General features: G+C 46.6%; 2 protein-coding genes across 2 annotated transcripts; both read right to left on the bottom strand.

The window, feature by feature from the left end:
* Positions 1–3207: 3207 nt before the first annotated feature.
* On the bottom strand, positions 3208–5985 carry LOC139175442 (cystatin-like). The gene is made up of 3 exons (XM_070766567.1): positions 5761–5985; positions 4133–4258; positions 3208–3336 (listed from the first exon to the last, which is right to left on the bottom strand). Exons 1-3 carry the CDS (start codon positions 5983–5985, stop codon positions 3208–3210), a joined length of 480 nt encoding a protein of 159 aa, XP_070622668.1.
* A 2058-nt stretch (positions 5986–8043) lies between these two features.
* LOC139175441 (cystatin-like) lies at positions 8044–10688 on the bottom strand. The gene is made up of 3 exons (XM_070766566.1): positions 10464–10688; positions 9197–9322; positions 8044–8133 (listed from the first exon to the last, which is right to left on the bottom strand). The coding sequence occupies exons 1-3, from the start codon at positions 10686–10688 to the stop codon at positions 8044–8046; spliced, it is 441 nt and encodes a 146-aa protein (XP_070622667.1).
* Between the last annotated feature and the right edge of the window lie 3015 nt (positions 10689–13703).

The raw sequence follows: 13703 nt of genomic DNA, 5'->3' as shown, positions 1-13703 counted from the left end.
GGAGCTGGAGAGAGAGAGGGGAAGAAAGAGAGAGAGAGTCAGAGAGAGAGAGAGAAAGAGAAGTAGAGAAAGAGAGTCAGCAAGAGAAAGAAAAGAGAGAGAAAGAGGAAAAGAGAAAGAGAGAGAAAGAAAAGAGAAAGAGAGAGAAAGAAAGAGGAAAAGAGAGAGGGAGAAAGAGAGAGAGTCAGAGAGAGAGAAAGAGGAAAAGAGAGAGAAAGAGAGAGTCAGAGAGAGAGAAAAGAGAGAGAGAGAAAGAGGAAAAGAGAGAGTCAGAGAGAGAAAAGAGAGAGAGAAAGAGGAAAAGAGAAAGAGAGAGAAAGAAAGAGAAGGGGAGAGAGAGTCAGCGAGAGAAAGAAAAGAGAAAGAGAGAAAGAAAGAGGAAAAGAGAGAGGGAGAAAGAGAGAGAGTCAGAGAGAGAGAAAAGAGAGAGAGAAAGAGGAAAAGAGAGAGAGAGTCAGAGAGAGAAAAGAGAGAGAGAGAAAGAGGAAAAGAGAAAGAGAGAGAAAGAAAGAGAGTCAGAGAGAGAGAAAAGAGAGAGAGAGAAAGAGGAAAAGAGAAAGAGAGAAAGAAAGAAAGAGAAGGAGAGAGAGAGTCAGCAAGAGAAAGAAAAGAGAAAGAGAGAGAAAGAAAGAGGAAAAGAGAGAGGGAGAAAGAGAGAGAGTCAGAGAGAGAGAAAAGAGAGAGAGAAAGAGGAAAAGAGAGAGAGAGTCAGAGAGAGAAAAGAGAGAGAGAGAAAGAGGAAAAGAGAAAGAGAGAGAGAGAAAGAGAGAGAAAGAAAGAGAGTCAGAGAGAGAGAAAAGAGAGAGAGAGAAAGAGGAAAAGAGAAAGAGAGAGAAAGAAAGAGAAGGAGAGAGAGAGTCAGCAAGAGAAAGAAAAGAGAAAGAGAGAGAAAGAAAGAGGAAAAGAGAGAGGGAGAAAGAGAGAGAGGAAAAGAGAGAGAGAGAGTCAGAGAGAAAAGAGAGAGAGAGAAAGAGGAAAAGAGAAAGAGAGAGAGAGAAAGAGAGAGAAAGAAAAGAGAAAGAGAGAGAAAGAAAAGAGAAAGAGAGAGAAAGAAAGAGAGAGAGAGAGAGAAAAGAGAGAGAGAAAGAGGAAAAGAGAGAGAGGGAGAAAGAAAGAGAGTCAGAGAGAGAGAAAAGAGAGAGAGGAAAAGAGAGAGAGGGAGAAAGAAAGAGAGTCAGAGAGATAGAAAAGAGAGAGAGAGAAAGAGGAAAAGAGAGAGAGGGAGAAAGAGAGAGAGTCAGAGAGAGAGAGAAAGAGAGAGTGTCAGAGAGAGAAAAGAGAGATAGAGAAAGAGGAAGAGAGAGAGAGAGTCAGAGAGAGAAAAGAGAGATAGAGAAAGAGGAAAAGAGAAAGAGAGAGAGAGAGAGAAAGAGAAAGAGAAAGAGAGAGAAAGAGAATCAGAGAGAGAGAAAAGAGAGAGAGAAAGAGGAAAGGAGAGAGAGGGAGAAAGAGAGAATCAGAGAGAGAGAAAAGAGAGAGAAAGAGGAAAAGAGAGAGAGAGTCACAGAGAGAGAAAAGAGAGAGAGAAAGAGGAAAAGAGAGAGAGAAAGAGAGAGTCAGAGAGAGAGAAAAGAGAGAAAGAGGAAAAGAGAAAGAGAGAGAAAGAAAGAAAGAAAGAAAGAAAGAAAGAGAAGGAGAGAGTCAGCGAGAGAGAGAAAAGAGAAAAAGAAAGAGAGAGAAAGAGAGTCAGAGAGAGAGAAAAGAGAGAGGGAGAGAAAGAGGAAAAGAGAGAGAGAGTCAGAGAGAAAAAAGAGAGATAGAGAAAGAGGAAAAGAGAGAGAGAGTCAGAGAGAGAAAAGAGAGATAGAGAAAGAGGGAAAGAGAAAGTGAGAGAGAGAAAAGAGGAAGAGAAAGAAAGAGAAAGAGAGTCAGAGAGAGAGAAAAGAGAGAGAGAAAGAGGAAAAGAGAGAGAGAGAGAAAGAAAGAGAGAGTCAGAGAGAGAGAAAAGAGAGAGAGAAAAGAGAGAGAGAAAGAGGAAAAGAGAAAGAGAGAGAGAGAGAGAGAGAGTCAGAGGGAGAAAAGAGAGATAGAGGAAGATGAAAAGAGAAAGAGAGAGAGAGAAAGAGAGAAAAAAAGAGAGAAAGAGAGAGAGAGAGTTCACCTGTCCGAAAGAGTGAGTGAGTCGCTGGCAGGCAGGGAAGCAGCAGACCGACCTCGATGTTCTGTCTTCGATCTGCAGGAACCGCAGGTAGCAGCGGAGTTTATCTCAACGGAAGCTACGCCCATGCTCCAGAAGCCCCGCCCCCTTGGCTACACCTTTTTCCCTTCCCAGGTGCGAACCGCCTCCGCCCGCTTTGGGTTCCCCTCCGGCCCAATTCTTCCCCCCAGTTGAGGCTAACTTGACGTCCGGGGTGGGAGACAGTTGAGTTACTACTGCTGGAGTTTTCATCCTTCAGTCACCTCCGATGGTCTCTCTTCCTCCCAGGTGGGACAGTCGTGGGTTTCAAAGACCCCACGGATGGGCAAAGCAGACCCCCATTTCTCCCAGCTGGATGAAGCAAAGGCTTTCCAGGAGGAGCCCTTGTGTCATTGTGTTGTGCTTGTCCATACTTGAAGGTTGGACGGGATTTGGACAAGAAAAGGACACAAGGCGGAAGTATTATGCTGATACCTTTATTGAGATCAATGAACTGAATTAGCAAAATTATTGATTCATCTCAAAGAGGATCATGATAGAAGTGGGGGGGAAATCCACCTGGATTTCAAGGAAGCTTTTCAGAAACGCAGAAGATGTGAATTTGGGCTGAAGGAAACCATCTCATTCTTGATTGGTGTCAGAAGACTCAAAGCTTGGCGTGAACCCAGCTTGCACACCAGACGTCGCTCGGCCGCTGGACACTGGTGTAGGGTCCCTTGCTTGGGCATGAGTAGGGGGTTAGGCCTTTCGGGGCTAGGGACCACCAAAGTTTTCTCACGGGCCACCAGTGGTCCAAAGAGCATCAGTTGGTGAGTGCTGTTCTCGTCCATACTTGAAGGTTGGACGGGATTTGGACAAGAAAAGGACACAAGGCGGAAGTATCATGCTGAGAGCTTTATTGAGATTAACGAACAGAATTAGCAAAATTATTGATTCTTCTCAAAGAGGAACATGATAGAAAAGAGGAGAAGTTATTATCTCCCTGGATGTCAAGGAACTATTTCAGAAACGCAGAAGATGAGAATTTGGGCTGAAGGAAACCGTCTCATTCTTGATTGGTGTCAGAAGAATCAAAGCTTGGCGTGCACACCGGAAGTTGATTGGCCGCTAGATGTAGGTCTGGTACAGGAGCTCATAGAGACGGCCATTTTCTGCTGAGGGGTGGGTAGAGTGAAAAGTGAAAAGTAGCAGGCTTGTATCTGGAAGGGAAGGAGAGAGACCAAAACCCAGTTGGAAGGGACCTTGGAGGTCATCTTGTCCAGTGTTTTTCAACCAGTGTGCCGTGGCACACTAGTGTGCCGCGAGACATGGTCAGGTGTGCCGCGAAGCTCAGAGAGAAAGAAAGCAAGAGAGAGAGAAAGCAAGAGAGAAAGAAAGCAAGAGAGAAAGAAAGCAAGAGAGAGAAAGAGCGAGCGAGAAAGAGAACAAGAGAGAAAGAAAGCAAGAGACAGAGAAAGCAAGAGAGAGAGAAAGCAAGAGAGAAAGAGAACAAGAGAGAAAGAAAGCAAGAGAGAGAGAAAGAGCAAGCGAGAAAGAGAACAAGAGAGAAAGAAAGCAAGAGAGAGAAAGAGCGAGTGAGAAAGAGAGCAAGAGAAAGAAAGCAAGAGAGAGAAAGAGCGAGCGAGAAAGAAAACAAGAGAGAAAGAAAGCAAGAGAGAGAGAAAGCAAGAGAGAGAGAAAGCAAGAGAGAGAGAAAGCAAGAGAGAGAAAGCAAGAGAGAGAAAGAGAACAAGAGAAAGAAAGCAAGAGAGAGAAAGAGCGAGCGAGAAAGAGAACAAGAGAGAAAGAAAGCCAGAGAGAGAGAAAGCAAGAGAGAGAGAAAGCAAGAGAGAGAGAAAGCAAGAGAGAGAAAGTGCGAGCGAGAAAGAGAACAAGAGAGAAAGAAAGCAAGAGAGAGAGGAGGTCATCTAGCCCTTTGCAGAGGGGGCTCCTGAGCTCAAGCAAGGCAGGAAATATCAACTAAACCCAAATATATAACCAGAACTCCAATCTCACCTGCGGTTTCGGTGTAAATTGTGGACATTTCTGGATCTCCATATAACTCAGTTTCTTACCGGCCCCCTGTTTACACTTTGTTTGCACCATCTCCAATTTAAGGAAGTATACGCCCTCGACTTTCTCCTAGATTTAAAAAGTATGAACATGGCTTTTTAATTAGTTACAAAACACGGTCGGCTTCATCGATCGCAACCCGGAAAGGACTTTATGCCTTGAGAGCAGCGAGAACATCAGTTCGAGAGGAAAGATTTCCGCATCAGATACAAACAGCAGAAGTCATGTTGCTTTGGTCCCCGATAACAGTCCCGCCCCTAGAAGACCCCCTAAACTCCCTCCAGCACCCCCAAACCTCCCCATGAAGAGCCCTGGTGTTGCAGTGGTCAGAATGCCGCATTGGAGGAGAACTCTGCCAACTGCCAGGAGTTGACTCAGCCTCCCATCCTTCCAAGGTTGGTAAAATCTGGACCGGGACTCACTGCTCACAGTCACTCATGCCCTCATCACCTCGAGGTTTGACTACTGTAATGCTCTCTACATGGGGCTACCTTTGAAGAGTGTTCGGAAACTTCAGATTGTGCAGAATGCAGCTGCGAGAGCGGTCATGGGCTTACCTAAATATGCCCATGTTTCACCAACACTCCGCAGTCTGCATTGGCTGCCGATCAATTTCCGGTCACAATTCAAAGTGTTGGTTATGACCTTTAAAGCCCTTCATGGCATCGGACCAGAATATCTCCGAGACCGCCTGCTGCCGCACGAATCCCAGCGACCGATTAGGTCCCACAGAGTGGGCCTTCTCCGGGTCCCGTCAACTAAACAATGTCGGTTGGCGGGCCCCAAAGGAAGAGCCTTCTCTGTGGTGGCCCCGGCCCTCTGGAACCAACTCCCCCCCCCCCCGGAGATTAGAACTGCCCCTACTCTCCTTGCCTTTCGTAAGCTCCTTAAGACCCACCTTTGTCGTCAGGAATGGGGGAACTGAGACATCTCCCCCGGGCATTTACAATTTATGAATGGTATGTCTGTATATATGTTTGTTTAGAAAATGGGGTTTTTAAAAATATTTTTAAATAGTAATTTAGATTTGTTGTAAATTGTTTTCACTTTGCTGTGAGCCGCCCCAAGTCTGCGGAGAGGGGCGGCATACAAATCTAATAAATAAATAAATAAATAAGTAAGTAAGTAAGTAAGTAGGTAGGTAGGTAGGTAGGTAGGTAGGTAGGTAGGTAGATAGATAGATAGATAGATAGATAGATAGATAGATAGATAGATAGATAGATAGATAAATAAATAAATAAATAAATAAAAAAATAAATAAACAAACAAACAAACAAACAAACAAATAAACAAATAAATAAATAAATAAATAAAATAAGGACCCAGATTGTTGGGGTGCGGCGGAAATATGCTGACTCTGTAAACAGATGATTTTACCAATTTGGATAGTTCATTAGGATTTATTAGGGGTTTTCCTGTTTTTTTACTAATCTTTCAGTTTGTTTATTGTATGGGCTATTTGCTGTTGTAAGCTGCCCTGAGTCCCATTGGGAGGCATAGAAGTCAACGACTCAAGGAGGCTGTCCAGCATCCCCCCCCACCCAAAATCCTCCCCACCTCCCAACACTAACCGGATAGTACCCCTCCAACACCCGCGGCTTGGCATAGTTGGGGTTCTGAGGCCTGTCCTCGTGGTATTGCCGCGTGGCCTCCTCGAGGGCTTTCATCATCCCAGGATCTCTGCTGCAGCTCGGGGTGAAACCCTTCGCGGCCCACGTTGCCACCTGAGGGGACAACACCAAGAGGGCCCCGAAGAGACCGAGAAGGCCCGGGACGGGCAGCTGGGGGTGCACCATGGGCCTTGGCGGTAGAGAGCGTGGCTGGCAGGCCGAGGAGGAGAGCGAGCGATGTGTGCAGCTTTCTCCAGAACGTTCCACCTTCGATCTGCAGGAGCTGCGGGTGGCAGCGGAATATACCTGTGCGGAGGCCACGCCCATTCTCCAGAAGCCCCGCCCCTTGGCTGGACCTTCTCCCCCTCCTAGGTGAGAACAGCCTCCGCTCGCTTTCTGTTCCCCTCCGGCCCAATTCTATCCCCCAGTTGAGGTTAACTTGATGTCGGGGGTGGGAGACAGTTGAGTTACTACTGCTGGAGTTTTCATCCTTCGGTCACCTCCGATGGTCTCTCTTCCTCCCAGGTGGGACAGTTGTGGGTTTGAAAGACCCCCTGGATGGGCAAAGCAGAAGCCCAGGGCAGACCCCCAATTCCCCCAGCTGGACGAAGCAAAGGCTTTCAAGGAGAAGCCCTTGTGTCGTTGTGTTGTTTGTCCACTAAAGGTTGGACGGGATTTGGACAAGAAAAGGCAGAAACATGATCCTGATAGCTTTATTAAAATTAATGATCTGAATTAGCAAAATTATTGATTCGTCTCAAAGAAGAATATTTTATTTATTTATTTTATTTTGTCCAATACACAATGAGGGTTTTAGTGGGTATATATCAATATACACATAGTAAAATACATGATGACGGTTATAGAGGAGATACTCATAGTAAAATATATCTAAGAAAAAATAGAAGAGAAGGTATAGGAATAGAACATATCAATGAAAGAATAGAAGAAGAGATATAGGAATAGAAGAAAGGTATAAGAGATATAGGAGAGCAATAGGACAGGGGACGGAAGGCACTCTAGTGCACTTGTACTCGCCCCTTACTGACCTCTTAGGAATCTGGATAGGTCAACCGTAGATAATCTAAGGGTAAAGTGTTGGGGGTTTGGGGATGACACTACGGAGTCCGGTAACAAGTTCCACGCTTCGACAACTCGGTTACTGAAGTCATATTTTTTACGGTCAAGTTTGGAGCGGTTAATATTAAGTTTAAATCTGCTGTGTGCTCTCGTGTTGTTGTGGTTGAAGCTGAAGTCGTCGCCGACAGGCAGGACGTTGCAGCATATGCTCTTGTGGGCAATACTTAGATCTTGTTTAAGGCCTCTTAGTTCTAAACTAAGACGCCTTAAACTAAAATATTATAGAATATATAAATATGATAGAATATATAAAATATGATAGAAGAGAACTGCAGGGAAAAATCTCCCTGGATGTCAAGGGACCATTTCAATAACGCAGAAGTTGTGAATTTGGGCTGAAGCAAACCGTCTCCTCCTTCTGTGGCAGAAGACTCAAAGCTTGGCGTGAACCCAGCTTGCACACCAGACGTCGCTCGGCCGCTGGACACTGGTGTAGGGTCCCTTGCTTGGGCATGAGTAGGGGGTTAGGCCTTTCGGGGCTAGGGACCACCAAAGTTTTCTCACGGGTCACCAGTGGTCCAGAGAGCATCAGTTAGAGAGTGCTGTTCTAGTCCAACCCCTGGCTACAGCATATTCTCGGTCCCACAAAGCCATGCAAGGGTAGCAGACCATCACCAACCCCCAAAATTACCTGGATTTAAAAATAAGTACGTAGCCTTTTCATTAATTACAAAAGATGATGGGCTTCATTGGTTGCAACCCGGAAAGGACTTTATGCCTTCGAGAGCAGCAATAACATCAGTTCAAGAGGAAAGATTTCAACATCAGATACAACCCTGAAGGTTGGATGGGATTTGGACAAGAAAACGACACAAGGCGGAAACGTCAGGCTGAGAGCTTTATTAAGATTAATGAACTGAATTTAGCAAAATCATTGATTCTTCTCAAAGAGGAACATGATAGAAAAGAGGAGAAGTTATTATCTCAATGGATGTCAAGGAACCGTTTCAGAAGCGCAGAAGATGTGAACTTGGGCTGAAGGAAACCGTCTCATTCTTGATTGGTGTCAGAGGAATCAAAGCTTGGCGTGAACCCAGCTTGCACACCAGAAAGTTGATTGGCAGCAGGACACACTCAGAATCCTTAGCTGGAGCGGAAGAGGTCCTACACAGGTTTAGGACAGTAGCTCATAGACACGCCCATATTCTGCTGAGGGGCGGGTGGAGTGAAAAGTGAAAAGTAGCAGGTTTGTACCTGGAAGGGAAGGAGAGAGGCAAAAACCCAGTTGGAAGGGACCTTGGAGGTCATCTAGTCCAGTGTTTTTCAACCAGTGTGCCGTGGCACACTAGTGTGCCGCGAGACATGGTCAGGTGTGCCGCGAAGCTCAGAGAGAAAGAAAGCAAGAGAGAGAGAAAGCAAGAGGGAAAGAAAGCAAGAGAGAGAAAGAGCGAGCGAGAAAGAGAACAAGAGAGAAAGAAAGCAAGAGAGAGAGAAAGAGAACAAGAGAAAGAAAGAGAGAGAGGGGGAAGGAGAGAGAAAGACATAGAGGGAGGTAGGGAGGGAGAGAGAAAGAGAGCAAAAGAGAGAGGAAGGAAGGAAGAGAAAGAAAGAGGGAGAGAGACAGAAAGAGGAAGGAAGGGAGAGAAAGAAAGAGGGAGAGAGAAAGAAAGAGGAAGGAAGGGAGAGAAAGAAAGAGGGAGAGAGAAAGAAAGAGGAAGGAAGGGAGAGAAAGAAAGAGGAAGGAAGAGAAAGAAAGAGGGAGAGAGAAAGAAAGAGGAAGGAAGGAAGAGAAAGAAAGAGGGAGAGAGAAAGAAAGAGGAAGGAAGAGAAATAAAGAGAGAAAGAAAGAGGAAGGAAGGAAGAGAAAGAAAGAGGGAGAGAGAAAGAAAGAGGAAGGAAGAGAAAGAAAGAGGGAGAGAGAGAGAGAGAAAGAGGAAGGAAGGAAGAGAAAGAAAGAGGGAGAGAGAAAGAAAGAGGAAGGAAGAGAAAGAAAGAGGGAGGGAGAAAGAAAGAGGAAGGAAGAGAAAGAAAGAGGGAGAGAGAAAGAAAGAGGAAGGAAGGGAGAGAAAGAGGGAGGGAGAAAGAAATAGAGCGAAGGGGAGGAAGAGAGAGAGAATTTTTTTGTCCAAACTTTTTTTAGCCCCCACCCCACCCCGGGCTCAAGGTGGCCCAGGGTTTTGTAAATGTAAAAAATGTGCCGCGGCTCAAAAAAGGTTGAAAATCATTGATCTAGCCCTTTGCAGAGGGGGCTCCTGAGCTCAGGCAAGGCAGGTAACATCAACTAAAGGCACATATATAACCAGAACTCCAATCTCACCTCCGGTGTCTCTGAAAATAGTGGACATTTCTGGATCTCCTGATAAGTCAATTTCTCACCCTCATGCTTTTTACAGTCTGTTTTCACCATCTCCAACGTAAAATGGTATACGCCCTCGATGTTCTCCTGGATTTAAAAAGTACAAACATGGCTTTTTAATTAGTTACAAAACACAATCGGCTTCATCGGTTGCAACCCGGAAAGGACTTTATGCCATGAGAGCAGCGAGAACATCAGAGATTTCCGCATCAGATACAAACAGCAGAAGTCACGTTGCTTTGGTCCCCGATAACAGTCCCTCTCCTAGAAGACCCCCTAAACTCCTTCCAACACCCCCAAACCTCCCTAGGAAGAGCCCTGGTGTTGCAGTGGTCAGAATGCCGCATTGGAGGAGAACTCTGCCAACTGCCAGGAGTTCGATTCTGACCGGCTCAAGTTGACTCAGCCTCCCATCCTTCCAAGGTCGGTAAAATGAGGACCCAGATTGTTGGGGGGCGGCGGAAATATGCTGACTCTGTAAACAGCTGATTTTACCAATTTGGATAGTTCATTAGGATTTATTAGGGGTTTTCCTGTTTTTTTACTAATCTTTCAGTTTCTTTATTGTATGGGCCATTTACTGTTGTAAGCTGCCCTGAGTCCCATTGGGAGGCATAGAAGTCAAACAAGTTAAGTTAAGTTAAGTTAAGTTAAATTAAGTTAACTTAAGTTACGTTACGTTATGTTAAGTTAAGTTAAATTAAGTTACATTACGTTACGTTACGTTAAGTTAGTTAAGTTAAATAGTTAAATTATCATTAATGACAGTCATTAAGTGTTTTACCATATGTGTTTTGACAAATCCATACTTTCTTTTATGTACACTGAGAGCATATGCTCTGAGTCTTCAGAGAGGGGTGGCATACAAATCTAATAAATAATAATAATAATAATAATAATAGTAATAGTAATAATAATAATAATAATAATAATATGCACCAAGACAAATTCCTTAAGTGTCCAATCACATTTGGCCAACAAATAATTCTATTCTATTCCATTCCATTCCATTCCACTCCACTCCATTTTATTCTATTCTATTCTATTCTCCTTCCTTCTTCCTTCTCCCTATTCTATTCTATTAAATTAGGGTTGGCCGTGAAGCGGCATATAACGGCTCTTGCTATTGTTTCCAGAGGATTTCTGAGTCCTCTGGCTACTCCGAGGACCCAAGGAGGCTGCCCAGCATCCCCCCCACCCAAAATCCTCCCCACCTCCCAACACTAACCGGATAGTACCCCTCCACAATGCGCGGCTTGCGATAGTAGGGAAGCTTAGGATAGTCCTCATGGTATTGTTCCGTGGCCGCCTCGAGGGCTTTCGGCACCGCAGGATCTCTGACGCAGCTCTGGGTTAAACCCTTCGAGGCCCACGTTGCCACCTGAGGGGACAACACCAAGAGGGCCCCGAAGAGACCGAGAAGGCCCGGGACGGGCAGCTGGGGGTGCACCATGGGCCTTGGCGGGAGAGAGCGCGGCTGGCAGGCGCAGGAGGAGAGTGAGCGATCTGTGCAGCTTTCTCCGCACCGACCTCAACGTTCCGCTTTGTGGCAGCGGAATATACCTGTGTGGAGGCCACGCCCATTCTCCAGAAGCCCCGCCCCTTGGCTGGACCTTCTCCCCCTCCCAGGTGAGAGCCGCCTCCGCGTTCCTCTCCTACTCCAGTCTTCCTCCTAATTGAAGGGAGGTGGAGGTGGGCGACAGTTGAGTTACTACTCGAGGGTGGGTACAAAACCTCAGTGCTCCTGCTAATTGTATCCTTCCTGAGCAAAAGCCAAAGGGGGTGGGGGGGTCCCTTCCAGCTCTGTTTGTCGGTCAGCCTGGTTCCTAAGAATAAGCCAAGGCTGTCTTTAGCCACGTGGACAATGAGGATGTGGGGAACCCCTCACCCCACCCCTAGATTGTCAGCCCCCTCCCCAAACCATGGAGAGGGAGCCCCCCCCCCCTCTGTGGACGTTTTCTTCCTACTGGTTTTCCAGAAGCTATCAAGAGGGAGACTGGGCTGCCTAGCGGTCAGAAATGGTGCAGGGTCTCCTGCTTGGGCGGGTGGGTGAGAGGGGGTTGGACTACATGACCTCTGAAGTCCCTTCTGTTAATCTGTAAGACTGGATGTGGGTTTCCTAAGAATAAATCTTCGGAGAGGGGCGGCATACAAATCAAATAAATTGAACTGAATTGAATTGAATAAGCCAAAGTCACCTTTTGACAGGTGGGTAAGGAGGATTTGGGAGGGGCTCCCCCTCAAAGGCCTGGAGAGCAAGTCCCGCCCCCTTCAGGGAGAGGTTACTGCCCAGGGGCATCTTGGGTGGGTTTCTTCTGTGCCTATCAGCACGCCCCTCTCTCTCTCTCCTGCCCTCCCTCTCTCTCTTCCTCTCTTCGTCCCCTCCCTCTCTTTCTCTCCTCCCTCCCTCTCTCCTCCTCTCGCCCTCCCTCTCTCTGTCTCCCTCCCTCTCTCCCCCCTCCTTCTCTCTCTTTCTCTCCTTCCTCCCTCTTTCTCCCTCTCTCCCTCGCTCTCTTTCTGCCCTTCCCTCCTTCTTTCTCTCTGTCTCCCTCCCTCTCTCTGTCTCTTGATGCCCCTCACTACCTTCCTCTTTCTCCCTTCCTTCACACCCTCCCTCACCCTCTCTCTGTCTCGCTCCCTCTCTCCCCCTCCTTCTCTTTCTCTCCTCCCTCCCTCTCTTCCTTTCTTCCTCTCCTCCCTCCCACCCACTCTTTCTCTCCTCCTCCCTCCCTCCCTCCCTATCTATCTCTGCCTCCCTCCCTTTCTCTCTTTCTCCCCCCTCCCTCCTTCTTTCTCTCTGTCTCCCTCTCTCCCTCCCTCCCTTTCTGCCCTGCCCTCCTGCCCTCTCCCTCCCTCTCTCTCTCTTTATGCCCTTCCCTCCTGCCCTCTCCCTCCCTCACCCTCTCTCTGCCTCCCTCCCTCTGCCTCCCTCCCTCTCTCTTTTCCCCCCCTTCCTCCCTCACTCTCTCTTCCCTCTCTCCCCTCCCTCTCCCTCCCTCTTTCTCCCTCCTCCTTCCCCCCACTCTCTTTCTCCCACTCCATCCTCCCCCTCTCTCCCCTCCCACTAATATGATCCCTCTAACAACTGTCTGAGTGGGCATGTGATTCATCTATACCAGTGTTTCCCAACCTTGGCAACTTGAAGATTACTGGACTTCAACTCCCAGAATTCCCCAGCCAGGGAATGCTGGCTGGGGAATTCTGGGAGTTGAAGTCCAAATATCTTCAAGTTGCCAAGGTTGGGAAACACTGATCTATACTACTAAGGAGAGGACCCCATCCAGTAAGACAAGAAAGAATTCTTCAAGTGAACCGCTGGCTGAAGGGTGAAGCCCCAAAAAACTTTGGATTCCTGGACCACGGGCTGTACTACCTCCAAGATGGGCTGTTGCAACAGACGGGGTGACACTTCACAAGGACTGTGAAGAAGGAGGTCTTCGGAAAAGGACTGGCTCCACTTATCAGGAGGGCTTTAAACTAAAATTGAGCTGGAAGGGTGGGGTCTAGAAGTTTGGGGAAAGGACCCAATTGCTTCTCCACTCAGCATCTCACAGCTGTTGCAGTTCCAAGCAAGGATGCTCCAGTGACCTACGATGGTCTCTCTTCCTCCCAGGCAGGACAGTCAGGGGTTTCAAAGACCCCATGGATGGGCAAAGCAGAAGCCCTGGGAAGACCCCCAATTTCCCCCCAGCTGGCTTTCCAGGAGAAGCCCTTGTGTTGTTGTGTTGTGTTGGTCAAAACCTGAAGGCTGGGTTGGATTTGGACAAGAAGAGGACACAAGGCGGAAACATCATGCTGAGAGCTTTATTAAGATTAATGAACCAGCAAAATATTGATTCTTCTCAAAGATGAACCTGATAGAAAAGAGGGAAGTGGAGAAAAAGGTCTCCCTGGATGTCAAGGAACAATTTCAGATGTGAATTCGGGCTGAAGCAAATGGTAGAAAAAGAAGAAGAAGAAGAAAAAGAAGAAGAAGAAGAAGAAGAACAAGAAGAAGAAGAACAAGAACAAGAAGAACAAGAACAAGAAGAACAAGAACAAGAACAAGAACAAGAACAAGAAGAAGAAGAAGAACAAGAACAAGAAGAACAAGAACAAGAAGAACAAGAAGAAGAACAAGAACAAGAAGGACAAGAAGAAGAAGAAGAAGAAGAAGAAGAAGAAGAAGAAGAAGAAGAAGAAGAAGAAGAAGAAGAAGAACAAGAACAAGAACAAGAACAAGAACAAGAAGAACAAGAACAAGAACAAGAAGGACAAGAAGAACAAGAAGAAGAACAAGAACAAGAACAAGAAGAACAAGAAGAACAAGAAGAACAAGAACAAGAAGAACAAGAAGAACAAGAACAAGAACAAGAAGAACAAGAAGAAAAGCTTGATGTGAACCCAGCTTGCACACCAGATGTTGCTCAACCACTGGACACACTCAGAATCCTTAGCCAGAGCAGAAGAGGTCCTTCGGAGGTCCACA

This window comes from Erythrolamprus reginae, chromosome 13 (genome assembly GCF_031021105.1).
Source record: "Erythrolamprus reginae isolate rEryReg1 chromosome 13, rEryReg1.hap1, whole genome shotgun sequence".
Taxonomy (NCBI): Eukaryota; Metazoa; Chordata; class Lepidosauria; order Squamata; family Dipsadidae; genus Erythrolamprus; species Erythrolamprus reginae.
This window is presented reverse-complemented; position numbering and strand designations above follow the sequence as displayed.

Coding starts and splice junctions, on each gene's coding strand:
- LOC139175442 (XM_070766567.1), bottom strand. CDS start 5,985: ATGGTGCACCCCCAGCTGCCCGTCCCGGGCCTTCTCGGTCTCTTCGGG. Junction 4,259..5,760: donor TGTTGGAGGGGTACTATCCG/GTTAGTGTTGGG, acceptor TTTTAAATCTAG/GAGAAAGTCGAGGGCGTATA. Junction 3,337..4,132: donor AATTTACACCGAAACCGCAG/GTGAGATTGGAG, acceptor CTTCCCTTCCAG/ATACAAGCCTGCTACTTTTC.
- LOC139175441 (XM_070766566.1), bottom strand. CDS start 10,688: ATGGTGCACCCCCAGCTGCCCGTCCCGGGCCTTCTCGGTCTCTTCGGG. Junction 9,323..10,463: donor TTGTGGAGGGGTACTATCCG/GTTAGTGTTGGG, acceptor TTTTAAATCCAG/GAGAACATCGAGGGCGTATA. Junction 8,134..9,196: donor TATTTTCAGAGACACCGGAG/GTGAGATTGGAG, acceptor CTTCCCTTCCAG/GTACAAACCTGCTACTTTTC.